This window comes from Tyto alba, unplaced genomic scaffold (assembly GCF_018691265.1).
Source record: "Tyto alba isolate M040663 unplaced genomic scaffold, T.alba_DEE_v4.0 Super-Scaffold_6, whole genome shotgun sequence".
Lineage (NCBI taxonomy): Eukaryota > Metazoa > Chordata > Aves > Strigiformes > Tytonidae > Tyto > Tyto alba.
The window spans coordinates 15,634,303-15,649,946 of NW_024881327.1; the positions used below are offsets into that span (position 1 = coordinate 15,634,303).

The 15,644-nt window shown below is 38.3% G+C and overlaps 1 protein-coding gene across 2 annotated transcripts in view; it reads right to left on the reverse strand.

Annotated features, from left to right (window-relative positions):
• Positions 1-2,338: 2,338 nt before the first annotated feature.
• The window catches only part of PPP3CA (protein phosphatase 3 catalytic subunit alpha), a 202,103-nt gene continuing 188,797 nt past the window's right edge, over positions 2,339-15,644 (reverse strand). The window contains exons 11-14 of one of the 2 annotated variants that reach the window (XM_042807998.1): positions 14,439-14,523; positions 10,209-10,306; positions 7,450-7,479; positions 2,339-4,106 (exon numbers count right to left, since the gene is read on the reverse strand). In XM_042807998.1, coding sequence (XP_042663932.1) covers positions 3,913-4,106; positions 7,450-7,479; positions 10,209-10,306; positions 14,439-14,523 — 407 coding nt within the window. In that variant the 3' untranslated portion in view covers positions 2,339-3,912. The remainder of the gene's footprint in view (positions 4,107-7,449; positions 7,480-10,208; positions 10,307-14,438; positions 14,524-15,644) is intronic. The other variant, XM_042807999.1, reaches the window with a different exon arrangement.

Sequence of the window (15,644 nt, forward strand, 5' to 3'; positions counted from 1 at the left end):
TTTTAACATTTGAAATAGCCGATTCTCACATCCCTCTCTTTGTGAAAGAAGTGGGAAGATTCACAGATCTGACTAATCTGAGCAACAGTACCTTGAAAAAAGAAGGGAAAGTGATTTCTAAGGACTAAAATTGTAAATTCAGTTTGAATCTAGAAATGTCCCTACATTTCCATTTTTTACACTTTTAACTCACTGCTTCACTAAAAAATGAAGCTAAAGTGGGAAAGGTCAGAGATCAGGTCTTTGCTAACAAGCAGCATCTTTTGGTGCCTGTTTTTAGCCCTGCTTTCTGACCTCAATTTCGCTGGCCACGTTCTCAGGAGAAAGCCAAATTATATCCAAACTCTTCTAGAGGATCTAGACAATCCTCCTCTGACAATAAAAAAAGGGTGTCAAGGAAAATGCTAAAAGAATTTGTATCTGAGCCTGATACTTGGTAATTCTGGCACAAGCTTAAGCAGGGTTAAACCTACTGCAATTTTTGGGGAAACCCTGGACAAAATTTGAATATTGTCTTCTTCAGAAAATTAGCTAAGAGATAATACACTTTAACAACTGTTGAAAAGGAAAATTATGACAGTGCAGAAAATATAATACGTGTACCCAATATACTATCTCACACAGTGGGAATAAAGTGGTTAAAAAACCCATACAGTAAACCCTGAAGAAATTTTTGGCATTAAAGTAGCATATTTGGCAAGATGGAAGAAACCTGTACTGGGACTTATACTCCAGTGCATGGCACGTCACTGAGTGAGGCCACGAAATCCAAACCTCAGCCTTCAGTGGCACCAGGGTTTTTCTTCAAATTCAACTACAGCTCCTTCTGCAGCAGAAAAAAGGAAGGACATGTGGAAGAGATGGGATGCTCTGGAAAGAGATAACCTTTGGAAAAGTTTTTTGTCCTTTTAGGAACATTTGAGTACAGCCTAGACTATCCCTCAGAGCCAGTTCAGAACCTGCTCTGTGGTAGGACAGTGGGGCTCGCTCCAGAAGAGAGTCAGGCCATCTTACCTGGACACAAGGGACACTGCAGTTTTGCACACTCAGGGCGTTTGTCATTCTTCTAAGACATAAAAAATTTTAAAATCTCCTTACTGACCAGACAGACTTTGTACATTTCCTAATGCATTACTCAGCCTGGGCTACCTCGCTTACCCATAAGCTCTTCGGCAATTACAGCAGGCGTTTGCAAACCCACCACTGATATCTAGCATGGATCTTTTGGGTTAAGTCTACCAACTGAGAGCAATACGCCACACTGTCACTGTTGAGAGGAAAAACCCCTTTCTTGCTGTTAAATTGGTTTAGGCAGCTGCTGAGGCCCTACTCAAATGAAACCAGAGAGCACACGTTGCACAGCCCAATGGCATTGCTCTACATTGCACAAAGTGCCTGCTGAGTGATAACTCAGACGTCTCAACGGAAAAACTCACCTGAGGGGACCTACATCTGTTTGGCTAGTGCAAACTGGCCAGTCAAGCAGTCACTCAAATTTTCACCTTTACCTTTTTTGCAGAGATCACGCTCATTAGCCAGATGAACAGCTTCACTGATCAGGTGAATAGCTAGACTTTCGGTGTCCCTCCCCTGTGCTCTATTTCTACACAGTCTGAGATAAAATTTACATCTAAAATTGATCCAGTTTCCTAGTCCCGTATATTATCAATTCTCTTTATTTCTGCCACCTGTAATATTTTGCCAAAATTGACAAGAACTAAAATGGGAAAAACACGTAAGAAAGGAGGCTCCAAGCCAACATTTAATAATGCTACCTGAAAGAAGGACTAAAGCAATATCCACAACATTGCACCGTGTGGCATTGTCCATCAGCTCTTCACAGGATGACGGACTGTGGAAGGACGCTGAGCACAGTTAGGGAGAAAATGAGAACAAGGCAGAGCTTTAACAGTTCACCTCTGATTAAGAGAGAGCATTTGAAATCTGAAATTGTTGACATTTTTTTTTTCTTAAAGGAACATTGTAAATGATACTAATTGACCTTTTCAAACACTCCAGATGAGGGGGGAGAAAGCACGCAAAGGACACGTTTTCTTCTGCACTCTACTTGTGGGATACATCCTACTCATTTTAGCAAAACCCCAGCCTTCTAACCAGAACTTGGGGGGGAAGTCTGCAGATGTTCAGTAGCCTAAAGGAGATGGGTAATAAATTAATTTTTCTCTTGGTAAATAACTGACCTTGAATTATGAAACAAGTCATTCTTCTTTTATATTGATGGTCTTCTCCTGTCCAAAGCAAAAGAGAGCAACAAGCACACACGCGCGTGTGCCTGCGTGCGCTTCTGTGACTGAGCCAGCAAGAAAGGGAAAAGTGCTTAAGTTCATGCACATTTTTATTGAGTAGTAATATAAAATGCTTCTTTCATTGTTACAAGTGCATGCTTTGATTGCCAACATTTTGAAGTCAAATTACAAAGGCAAGGCTGTAGGCTGTAGTGAATTACTTGGGCACTTATACAATTGTTAAAAAATATCAATGGACTGTTTTGTTTTGTTTCTTTTTCTTTTTTAGAATGAACCAGTTGAAACCCGTAACTGATATACAAAGGGAAAAAAGTGAAAAAATTACACATTTTGTGGCACATGACAGAACAGAACAAAATGACTAAACCATTATGACATTAACAGTTATCATGCATTTAGAATTTCACATGTAACTACAAACTTATTTAAATTTCACAAGGTTTGCTAAACATGCTACCCATCTATATGTGCACTGACAAGCTTATGTTAAAAACTTTAAGAATACTCTCCCCTTAGATTTTTCAAAGCTTTTTTTTGATTACAAAATTTCAAAGGCATTAAGCATTTTTTTTTTAGAGAATATAAAGTACGCCAGTATACATACATTTCCAGTATAAGTCAGACCACTAAGCGCATTACAGTCCCATACAGGCCTATACAGCCATTTTTTCTTAAAAAACATGCATAGGCAGATTTTTACAGAATATAGATGCTTTTCACTGCACTTAATATGGTGTCTTGTTCACTATACTTAAAAATGCACCACTCATAAATATTTAAATTCAGCAAGCCACAACCAAGACTTGATTTACCAAAAAAACCCAGAAAACCCCCCAAACCAAACCCCCCTAAATATAAACAGCAAAAAAAGATAAATGTTATAATTATTCCAGGTTTTTTTTTTTAAACAAAGAAAAGGATAATTGCTGCCAAATTAGTAAGATAAGTGTTATATTTAAAGAAGGGCATTGAAGCACACTAAAGAAACCTGAGGTAAGCATAATCTGTACAAAATTAAACTGTCGCGCGCTCTCTCTCTCTCTCTCACTCTCTCTCTCTCTTTTTTTTTTTTTTGGCATTTTAAACAAATTTCCAACATTTTTTTTTCTTTTTTTTTTTTCTTTTCTATATTTTTAAAGACTGCCTAATTTATTTCATAGCCATTGTCTGACAAGAGTAGCAAAACATTATCAATAAATAGTCCTTATTTAGTTTGTACATTTTGTTAAAAATGTTTTGATGTTGTCCATGTTTAGTGCTGCAACTGTAAACGTACAATAGTTAGTAAGAAATTAAACAAAGTTTTCATGTCCAGTAACATAATAAAAGGCCTTTCAGTAACATATCTAGACGTTCCCAATGCAGTAGGAAAACATGTTCATTCCCCTAACTTTGCAATATATACCAGCATGAGCTTTCATTTTTCTACAAGCATTTTAAAGGCATATCCAAAGGAGGTGTCTCTCCCCCACCCCCCCTCCCACCAAATTAAAGTTGATGATCTCTTCGTAGATGATTTTTGTAAACTGAATCCAACACCTGGCCCCCAGAGCAAGTAAGCTATTATCAGAGGCAAGAACATCCCACTGCTGATGTGCAGCAACCCCATCGCGCCCTGCAGCTCAGCCCCCCTCCCAGACAGTGGTCACTGAATATTGCTGCTATTACTGCCGTTGCTGTCCGTGCCATTAGTCTCTGTGGAGATTGCCTTGTTGATGGAGTTAAGGTTGGCATCGGATGGCACGTCTCTGCGCGGAGGCATTCGCTCATTAATTCGATCTAAGCCTTTGGCCTCTTCGAAGCTAGTGATCTTATGCTGGGGTGAAAATCCTTTGATAGCTAAATAAAGGATTATTAAAAAGTAAAATTAGCAAGGTAAAACTCTTGGCAGCTTTTTCCCCAACTTAGCAACGAGTATGAAAGTCCTTCTTTGCGAAGGCAGCAATGAGAAGATCTGACACCACCACCGACCTCTTACCGTACTCAGAAAGAGCTGGGGGTTAACCACCACCGTCTCTTGCAACACAATTATTTTTTTCAACAAGATCAACTTCCAATATTTTGTTGTCCACTGGGGTTCAGCTTAAAACGCTACGAAGCTGACATGAATCTACAGTTAGTGAATAGGAACCATGCTTAGGGCACAGCCGTGAGCCGGTGAATTAGCATTTGTCATCATCGCTTACAGCCTTAAAGACATCGTGCCTTGCCACAACGTCCTTAATCAGGCAAAACTCTCAGTTGACTTTCAAAGACCAGGGGAAAAAGCACTCACCAGTTACAGATGGTGATAACATGGTGAGGCTCGTTTGCAGGATATACATTAAAGCTATGGGAGATCTGAGGTTATCCTACAACAGGTTGCCTTATGTTCTCAACACAAGTGAGCTGCTCGTTGATCGCTTGGGGCAGTTACCCTCCCCGACACATCCCTGGACTTCTAGAAAGCAGCTCGAGTCAAACAGCAGTAACGCTGTGCAACACAGACCAGGAATATAAAAATGTCGGCACATTCGTACAATTTAACTTTGGAAACGCACTGACAAAGGACCAAAGTTCCAACTGAATCTGAGGTCTTTTGATCTGCCCTTCAGCAGCGACATTGATGAGGCCACACCAACCTCAGAAGGCAGCCACAGGCTGGGGAATGTATTTGTAGACTGTAATTTTTTTTTTATTATTATTTTTTTCCTCTCTTTAATTGAAGAGTTGAAGATCTTTAGATTTAAAGCAAAAGAGAAAAAAGCACTGTAGGCAAACAGCAGGTCACAGCTCCGCAGATAATTGGTCATAGCCTTCTGTGTGTTTTTCTCTTATCTGCACCAAATCAATGCACTGCAATTCCATAATTGGCACTTTTGCTATGCCTCTATCTTAACATGCCATAGAGCAGAAATGGTGTGTTAGTACCAGGAAACTGCAAACTCCCTGGGGAGAAAATGATAGGGGAGTTTCAAAGATCAAATTCAGTATTCCTTCCCTCCCTTTATCTTCTCTTTACCCCAAAGTACTCCTGCTCTCCTTCAATATGCAGTCTCGATTCTAGATTCTAGACAAGCTGGTAACTTCTGTTAAAAAAAACAAGTGAACAAACCCAACCCCCCCCCCCAGAACATCCCTGGTACCAATCTACCACTCCTGGCATTTCGGGGGGAGCAGGAAAAGCGTTTTCATGCTGATATTTTTGCCAACCATTCCTGTGAAAATGGGTAGATCCTGTTTGCCTCAGGATTTAGTTCCTTAGCCAGTTTCACAAATGTTATATTGGAACTTTGTGGAGTGCATGGGTTTTAACATGTATTATACTTCAACTCAGAAAAACAACAACAACGTAATGGTGATTAGTCAAGTGGTCAAGTGAGCAGGGATGGAGCAGTGAAAACAAAACAAGCCCTACAGTGAGTTTTTTCAAGTTTTTTTTTTTTTTTTCTGTTGGATTTTTTTTTTTTTTTAAACTTTATCTTCTACCACAGAAATGAAGATGTCTAACAAGCACCCAGGCCAATCCCTTAAAGCAACAGTTTAATGGATGGCCATGTTGAAGCTGAAACACTTGCTGTGTCCCGGAGCTTGCCAGTAGCACAGCCCCATTGGTGTCATCAGGCCCTGAATCAAACTGCAGAGGGACAACTGGCAAAGGGCAAAACATTTTCTCCATCGTTAGCTTTGTCTACATAGACCAGTCGTTACGACTACAGTTACAGTGTCTAACTAGCAAGGACGGAAAATCAAGAATTAACTTGAAGGGTGCCTATTGCGGGAATGGGGACATGTTCAATTGATTGTGTTTCAAGCAGACACGTCATTGTCCGTAATACTGAGGAAGGTGCTCTGCTGTAGTTGCTGGTCAGACAACGAGTATTAGCAGTTTACATTAAGAGTATACTAAAACACAACACATAGTCACAGAAAATCACAGAAAACAGCCAAACTGTCAACGAGAATGCACACTGCAGATTAGAGATTGCCGATAGGAATAGATAATTCCAACATAAATAGCAGCTTACTCACTGCTATTTAGAAAGCAGTTGTATTTTCTCTTACTTGTTTGTTCTGTAATTTTATTCACTGCTTTACAAAAATCAAAACCAGATTCAACTGGCCAAAAGGGCACATCTTACCAACTGACAGCAGTCATCAGATTATTATTTATTTTTTTTTTTAATTAACTAAAAAAAAAAATACTCACAGAAAATTTGAGAGGGGCAAGAACAAAATACAACTGAAAAATTTTGTTTTAAAGGGGAATTCTGGAAATTCTTCTTCCAAAACGTAATAATGCTGAATGAATATTGTGCGTCTATATTGCGATATGTGCTTACTTAGGTTTTAACCATATTGTTAAAAATTGCTTAAGGGTTAAATTAGAGGTCTGTCAATAAAGCACCACAGTGCTTTGGATTCAGAAATCTTCTGAGGCAGCCAGTCACTTTATATTTGTAGCTAAAATGGTGCTGGTGTTAATGGTTGCTCTAATGTCAATATCCAGTGTGTAAACTGCCACTACCAGAGGAAGCAGACATCTTGCAGACAAATGTCTCGTGTTGTTTTACTTTTAAAGAGAAACAGAAACATGCTGAACTGTAACAAAAGACCAATAGAAATTTTTAACTAGTGACCTAAAAGAAAGGAAACAAACCGAAGCAAAAGAGAAAGAAAAAAAAAAACCCACAACAAAAAACCACCAAAACCCAAACCAAAATGAAACAAACAAACAAACAAAAAAACAAACAAAAGAGAGAATACTTATAAAAAAGCTGTGTGTTTTCCTCGACCAGAGATTGCTGAGGATGGTTTGAGGTGGAGACAAGACCTAGCCTCCAGCGCACCGATTTTGAGCTATGTGTCACAGGGCATTTACGAGCTGCTGCCGACTTATGTCCCATGAAATCCAAGTCCCCTGACCTCCTCCTGTGGCATTACTCAGTGTTTAGTTCAACATACAGAGATTCCAACGTGATTGTAACTTTCAGAAAGAAAAAAAACACCACAACAACAGAAAAAAACCAAAAGCAAAACCAAAAAACATTTTCCCCTTTAAAGCAATTACATTTTGTTTAATACCGAGCCACAATTGTTAGCCCAACACCCACACAATCTGTACAAGCTACAGCAAAATGAATACACCCAGCAGAGCCCTTATCTGTTGTGGCACCAACAGAAAGGGGACTGGCCAATTTACCTTCATCAGCCTCAATAGCCTCAACAGTAGCTGAAGAGAAGAAAGGGGTAGCAAAACGAATGAGAAAAATGAGCAGAGGATTTTAACTCTAAGAACAAGTCAGTGAATAGCAAAGGAGCTACAACACTAATGTTACTGTAAGTGCTGGATTTTGGCAAAACAGACACACACAGAAATGCTTACACAAAAACAATAATTTGCAGATTGAATTAAGCCATAGGTTGTTTTGAAGCAGAAATTTCACAAACTAAATGTTTTTAAAGACACATTTCAGTGGTTTTCTTTTGACTCAAAAGAACTACAAAATGAAAATGTCTTCCATATTGCACATCTGACCTGAAAAGGTCATTGTATAATTCTCCCAGCTTTGAAAAAGAACAGTTTGATTTGCCCTGTCAAAAGAGAACGAAAAATGGCATGAAGCCACCACACAAAATTCATACCACTTACGATGTCAGCTTGAAAGGTATTAGCTGCCAGCACACGGCAGAAGAGCCACACATACAACTTCTCAGAATGATTCTTTTCTCTCTCCTTACTAAAGAAACCTCCCCACAGCACGGGACAGTTTGCTCAGACAGCTTTGCCTTCGCTTGCAATCTCGCCCAGCCTGCTCCATCTGTAAGCATCCTTTTTGTCAACCCAGTCTCTGAAACCAGCATTCTTCTAATATTTTATTTAAATCAGTGGACATAGGCGCAAGATTGAAAGCTGTTGGACCTCCAAAATTGCAAAGCCTGGTCAGAGAGAGAAAAGTTGGTAATTGGGAGGTTGCTGCAGTGTTATGAATACCACGTTACCACTGTTTTGAAACCACTCATTGTTCCTAAAGGCATAATTTCATTTGAATTGTACCCATCAGCTTTGGCATGAATTTGTTTCTACAGTCAGAAATCTAAAAGCTGACGCAAATCAGCAAATGCAATCCAATATAGCCATGTTACAGCTCAAATATTTTAAAAGCAATTTTGATTTTCAAGAACTTATCTGGTTTAGAGAATAGCTCAAGAAGCCAAGTTTTTAGGAATGTCTCTCTTCTCTTTTTGTCCTATTTTCCCCTATGTAAAAGCTTTTTTCATCCTCCATAAAACCCAGGTTGTTTTTTTTTTTTTTTTTTTTTCCTAGTTAGGATGTTAAATATGGATTGAGATCAATACTAAAGTATGTATACTATTATCTTGCTGCATGGGGAAATGAGAGGGGCTAACCCACACGCACCAAGGTAAGACTATGCCTCTCAAGCTACAGAGCAAGAGAGATGGCAAAAATCAAGGAATGAAACCAATGCAAACTTAAAAGAAAAGGAAACACTATAACTGAGAAATTAAAATGAATAATCAGATCCAAACCAGCACTGACACATTAGGAAAAAAAATGACAACTAAAACGTATACGTTTACCACAGAACACACTACTCATATTTTCTGTTAATACAGATGGTAATATGAATGTGTGCTTAACAGAAACTATGTAAACTTCAGATTATTTGGTGAATGGGGTAGTACGTGTTAACTAATGCAGAAGCTTGTGTATAGTAATGTTTTACTAAGCCGGAATACTGCAGTATGAGGAGATTTTCCTTTTAGCCATTGTAACAAGAAGTTTAGGCAATTTTCTCAAATTCATTTAAATTCCTAATATTTTGCCAGGGCAACAATAGAAGTTTCCTTGGACCAAATTTGCTGACAAACATAAAGCAACTATATGGAGAAAAAGCCTAGGTAAGGACCACAACCCCATTAAGAAAGGCATCCTATGTAATCATATTGCAGCATTTTCAAAGCAGAACGTTACTATGTCTGTAACACACAAGTCATCAAAAAGAAAAAAGGGAAGGGAAAAAATGGGCAAAAGAAGGTTTACCACCGTATACCTGAATCTTCTAGGTAAAAGAGACAGTAAAGGGAAAAATACAGAGAAAGAAAGCTCCAGGAAGGAAACAGGAAAACAAGAGGCTGAGACTGTGTTAAGGTTATAAAGCATTTCTATTTCTTAAATCTACTGCCAACAGAACCTCAATAAGTGAGAGACATTCTTCTGTGCCTACAATATACTTTACAGTAATACACACAGAAAAAAAGGAAAGCTTACAGTAGTAAATTAAATACTTTGCGGCACCTTATTCTAAAAGGAATATTTCATCAAAGGCAACCCTGCTAGATACTTACAGATTTCCTGTAACAAGCAGCACTTGGTATAAAACTGAACTGACAATCTGTATTGTGTTTATGTACAAGGCAAACGTGGTGTTTGTAAGAGCTTCCCTTCACTTAGGCTTAAATCAGACCGAAATTGTTCTCATGCTGTCACCTAGAATTGCTAGGAGAGAAAATCTAATTCTAGAGCTATTTTCCATTGGTGATTCTCTATGAGGAAGAACAAATCAGATAAGAGTTTGAGTGTCATTATCTAAGCTGAACCTTTAGTACTCCATGTATCAAAGGCTGCTCTTAAAAAAACCCCCAAAGATGCTGTAAACTGTGGAAGGGGCACGCTTCACATGCAACTGATCTACCATTCTGAACAGTTGATTTCCAGGGGCTTTCTTCCCCGCTCATTCTTTGAAAATCGGTGGTACGTAGTAAGTCTTGAGAAGTGGCCTTACATGAACTGCTCACAAATGCTCCAGTACAGCGAAGCGCCTGTTTTCTGTCCTTTATTTTTTCTGAGAAGACTGGGGTTACTTTTCTTGGGTTCTGCAGTTGAAACCCAATTGGCTTTTTTTTCACATAATGACACACACAGGTAAACATGCTTACCGCTTTGCAGTGTTTGTTTTCCTCCAGAGAGCACACCACTGGGCAGCATTCCTGTTGGAGTCAAACCTTTCAGCGTCAGCACACTTTCACTCTCTTCTCTGCAGAAGGAGGGGAAAAAAAAAAAAAAAAAAAGCAACCCCAAAGTAAATAATTGTCTTGCTTTTAAACCTGGAACATGTTTTAGACACCTTAAGCTACACGTGCCCTGCAATGACTTGGTTATTCAATCTCCTTATCAGGACAGACCGAATCCAGTGATAACACCAGTGCAGTTCCCTTCACTGCTGTGTAAGTGGTTCACCTTTGCACAACACCATAGACAGATTCCCACTGTAGTTAACAATATAATTTGCATCTATGAAACAACGTATGACATATGTTTGAATATATATACATAAACCACAAACTTGATAAGAGGACGACCAAAGGAGCAGTTATTGCCAACAATGCGTTGAAGGATCTTACACCGTGTGGCCTAAATTCAACTTAAATTGCTGTTTTGCTTTTGTCTACACCAGCAGTCAGATGCATTATTTATTAATGATCATCAATCACTTAAAAAAAAGAAGGCAGCTAAAAGCTCATTAAAATTAATAAGCACTTCCACCCTTACTAGAACTGTTCTTAATAGTTTTATATGCTAAAAATGATACTGGATTTAAAAAAAAAATGTTTTTGGAAACCTAAGTATGTTTTGCCAGTCTTCAATTATATGTAGTTTTTAATATATGGCAAGAGGAACACAGCAGCTCTATCCAGACAAGTTGTTAAATACAGCCTTCTGTGAGCACTGTAAAGCTGTCTGTGATGACACACTTTCTCAGCAGCAAAATTGACCCCAATTCTTTAAGAGAAACCTATCTTGAAGTGCTTTACTTTGAAATATATTATGACAGTAAGCTGGAGGAAGCAAACACAAAGACAGTATTTAGTTCCACATTCACTTGAGGATAACGTGGTTTTGTCTATCAAAACTGTCTCTCAGCAATTCTACTACTTACAATTTTCTCCAGACCTACGTGTCCTGAATTACTCACACATTTTAAAGAACTTTTGTTTACTTACTACATATACTCTTCAAGTTCTATTTTTAATTTGACAATGATTCTCCTTGTGTCTTCACACACTTTTTTTGTGTCATAGTCAGAATCAAACTGTGACCATTTTCCTTGCAAGTTTCCTAAGCAATTAGAACTAATGGAACAGCCAAATATTTCCAGAACATAGTATTTTCATCATCAAGTTACACACCAAAGTTTTTGCTTTCTCTTGATTATTTGCCTCTGCAAACAAATGCATGATCTGCATTTTCAATTAAGTCCACTTAATCTTTTTTTTTTTTTTATTAAATTGCAATGGCACTTTTAGCTTCGCCTTCATAAGATAAGTTTATTCACTGTATTTTTATTATCTTTAAACAGCATATTCCCAAGAAACCTCTGTATCACAAATTCTGAGATTTTTTAACTTTCAGTGTTCCTCATTTTCTATTTGATGTCCACTAATTCCATTTTTTAAAAAGGAAAATAAACTGATTAAATGTTTTATTTACCTTCCTCTTGTCTAAATATATCCAAAGAAAAATCAGACTTGAACAAAGTTGCAGAGAGGCAATGATAGTGAATCATGAGGTCTTCCACTGAGCTTAAGCCAACCTTTCTATGATGGCTAATCTTGGCAAAGCTCATTCATGACCTTTGAAACTCAATGCAACACTATTTTGCTATCTATTTTTGAGACTAAAGTGGCTGAAATGATCTCAGTTTTACATTCAGGTTGCACCCTCATGGAAAGTCGCCACTCCAGCTCAAAGAAGAGATGGGCAGCTGAGTCCTATGAAGGTGGTCACACCAGGTGCTGATCGTTCAGAAACACTTTTCAAGAATTAGCGAAATGAATTTCATAAGCTAGCAATGATTCAAACAGAGTCTTCAAAGGTTTCTGAAATAGGCTTGTTTAGATGATGGTGACACCTCGGGATTTGCAGGGTTATACACAATTACCAGACACTCGTGTTACATGTGGATTGTGCTGGCAAGACAGAAAAAATAACCCAGGCTTTTCTACAGGAGCAGTATTTGCAAGAATAACCTCATGTAATTTTTTCTATTTAGATGCCTGACACCTAGCTGAGGAGAATCAAACTTTCCCAGCAAAAAGAAAAGAAGAGGTACTCCCAAGGTGGGCAGTGGTGGCTGGGATGAAACATCACTCATTCCCCCCAAACACTGGTCAGCAAAACTGCCCATTGGAGGTAACTGCTTATTTGCTGACTGTGCCTCTGTCCACAGTAAGGATGCTCTGTATTTGCTTATTAAAGCTAAGGGAGAGCAAATATGCTCTTCATCTTCAGTCCTTCCTGCAAAATTTTAAGGTCCATCAATAACCAAGAACTGTAAAAGGCTCAGCAGCTTCAGTGAGTGAACCACTGCCTTCTCCTCTACCAGATAAAGTCCACTCTGATCTTATGGATATGTTCGGATGCAAGTGGTAGGGGTAAAAAAAGTGTCTTAAGAACAGCTCTGAGATTAATTTGACTGATTTTCAGGGAAAGATCAAGACTGATTTCCACCAGTGCCTTAGAAAGCTGATTTTCGTGAAATAATTTAAGAGGGCTCAAAGTTTCAAACAGTGCTAAAACCCTAAGCTATGGAGCTTATGCATATCACTTGAGACAGGGCACATGCAAGAACTAACCTGTATCCTTCTTTCATCCCTGAAACCACTGAAAAGCTTCTTTGCCATAGTTCCCTTTGAAAAAGTCTTTGACATATAGGTGAAGTCAATAACGTGCAAATTATCAAATCCAAATATATCAGCTGAGCATCCAACTTCAGGCCCTTATGCATATTGAAGTCCACGTTTCTGATGAATTCATCCTGTATTTCAAAAGGTGCTCCACAACAAAATGCATCAGATCCAGAAGCTGCAGTTCAAGGTTATGGGAGAAAGCCAGGATTCCCAAACTTTGTTTGCTCAACTATCATCAGAGCAAAATAATCGTGCTGGTTTATGAAGGTAGTGGCAATGTCAGCTCTGGGCTCTCTGCCAGACTTGGTACAGAGGAGCAGGTGGAAACATCTGATTGTTCCCCCATCTTGTTTAGGTAAAAAGCATGATGTCAACTTTTCTTTCTTTTTTTCTTTTTTTTTTTTTTAAATAGGTACCACTGAAGTAGCTTGTGCATCACTAGTAATTCACATGTAACACTTTGGGAACCCCAGGTACAAAGTCCTCCACCCCAGTATACTACTTAAAGCTATGCTGCTGCAATCTGCAACACGTGGGCAAACTGCTGTGTCCATGTGAAGCCCCACTGACAACTTGCCCACTGCTTGCATGCTGGAGAAGGGTCTCAAATCAAGCAAGTTTGAGAGTTTCATCTGGAATTGTCTTCTTTGAGTAACTATTTTTATTTCCTCTTTTTATATCAATCATACAATCATACCAATACATTTTGTAAAAATCCCTTGGTTTTGCACTGACCATAATAGCCATAAACTGACTACAGAAAAGCAACATACAATTTCCTGAGAAAAAAATCCCTCTGCTGAAAGGGAGGGAGAACTGTATTTTCTATATTTAGACTTCAGCACAGCACAGCATGTTTTCTCTTTTGCTCAGAGACATCAGATGGAGAGTTCTAAACATTGAGTAGCAATTAGTAACTCATGTTCATGTGTTTGGGGGAGTACAGCCCAAGGTAACAAGTTGCTGTTGTCCACGAACTGATTTCCTGGATTTTTAGTTAAATGATTTCCTGGATTTTTAGTTAAATGACCCTAATGCTTTCATCTTTAATCATCGTTGCTCATGGCTGTAGCAACAACTGTGGGAGACAAAGTGGGACAGTTGGCTTCCCTTTTAATGAGAGATGAGGTGGAAAATACCCTTTCTCTGCATTTAACTCTTGCCTCACTGTGACTGTTAATTAGTACACCTAGAGGGAAAGTCTTTAAAAAAAAGGGTAATTGCAATTTCCTTTGTGGATGTCTTGTTTGTTTGCCTGTTTTACTCCCAACAAAAGCCCTGAGGAAGAATAATATTCAGAGCCATAATAAATAGCAGTATTGTATAAACAAAACAATTTTTAAAAGGTTCCAGTAAAACTCAGTTGAGTGGTGTACTAAGATATGAAATTTGCTGTTTGATTAACAGTAGAGTGCTGTAAGTAATCATTCAAAGATGTCCTTTAGCATTAAAAAAATAAGAAACAGCACAAAACCTTACCTTAACACTGAGAAAACTCTAGCCATTTTTCCTATTGCTCTTATCTTGTTCCTTATAACCTCCTTTCGAGCAGCAGCTGTTGCTCCTATGGAAAACACATTAAAAACAGTTATAGGGATTTGTAAACAATACATGACTACTCTCAACTCTAAATACAAGTCATATTAATGCCATGGTTTTCCAAACTAAGCCATATTTGTAATAAAAACCAAAAATACTATTTGTTTGGTTATTTACAGCTCAAGACTGATCACTTTTGAATTATCTAGTTATTAGTACCTCTAGAGATGTGATCCTTTTTCTGCTACACATTAAAGCTGCATGGTTTTTCATCAATGTAAGCTAATTTTCCATTTCAAGAACATTTTAAGAGACAATACTCTTTTTAAAAGAAGTTTCTTGGGAAATAGTCCAAACGCCCAAAAGATATTAATCATGGACAGTGCCCAAACCATTAAAAAAAAAAAAAAAAAAAAAAGAAGAGTTAAAATTTAAATAACAAAGGAGTTAAAATCTGTTTCATCATGTTATCATTTCAAGTTAAAACCAATCACATTTCACTTAATTTTCTAACAAAAGGAATTGGGTGAAGTTTAAGGACAAGAAGGTCCAGTTCGGGTTTTCCCATCCCTAGTTAAAATGTATTTAAGTGGTTATAAAACCTAAAGGCAGAGTCCTGAAAACCAGAATGAAATGGTAGGGATTGCATTGGCTGGCAGTGGTTAAGAGAGTTTCACAGAGCAACTTCTATCTCATCACTGCTATGGCCTGCTCAAACTTACAATTAGGTTGAAATTTGTGAATTCACACAGTAATCCACCTCAAAAAAAAAAAAATGCTGGAATAGAGACTACAGTTCAGCTAAGTTTTCATGTGTACTTGTTACTTGGATATCATCTGCGCATCCAAGAGAGAACCACCTGAATGGGAAAAGCAAACAGTACTAAGTTATCAGAATGAGGAATTTCTTTTAATAAGGACCCCTCACGTCCCCAGGAAAATGCCATGTTATACTAAGTAAACCAGTTTCATTAGATTACCTCAATCATTAGATTATCTCAATCATAACCACATACATCATGAAGATTTCTCCCAGAGGTTTCTGAATGACAGGTAACCTTGACTCGTACGGATGCTGCCTGACAACTGCCTTGGAGGTTCAGGAGTGCAACCTGAAAACCACTATGCATCATGGTAATGCTTCCT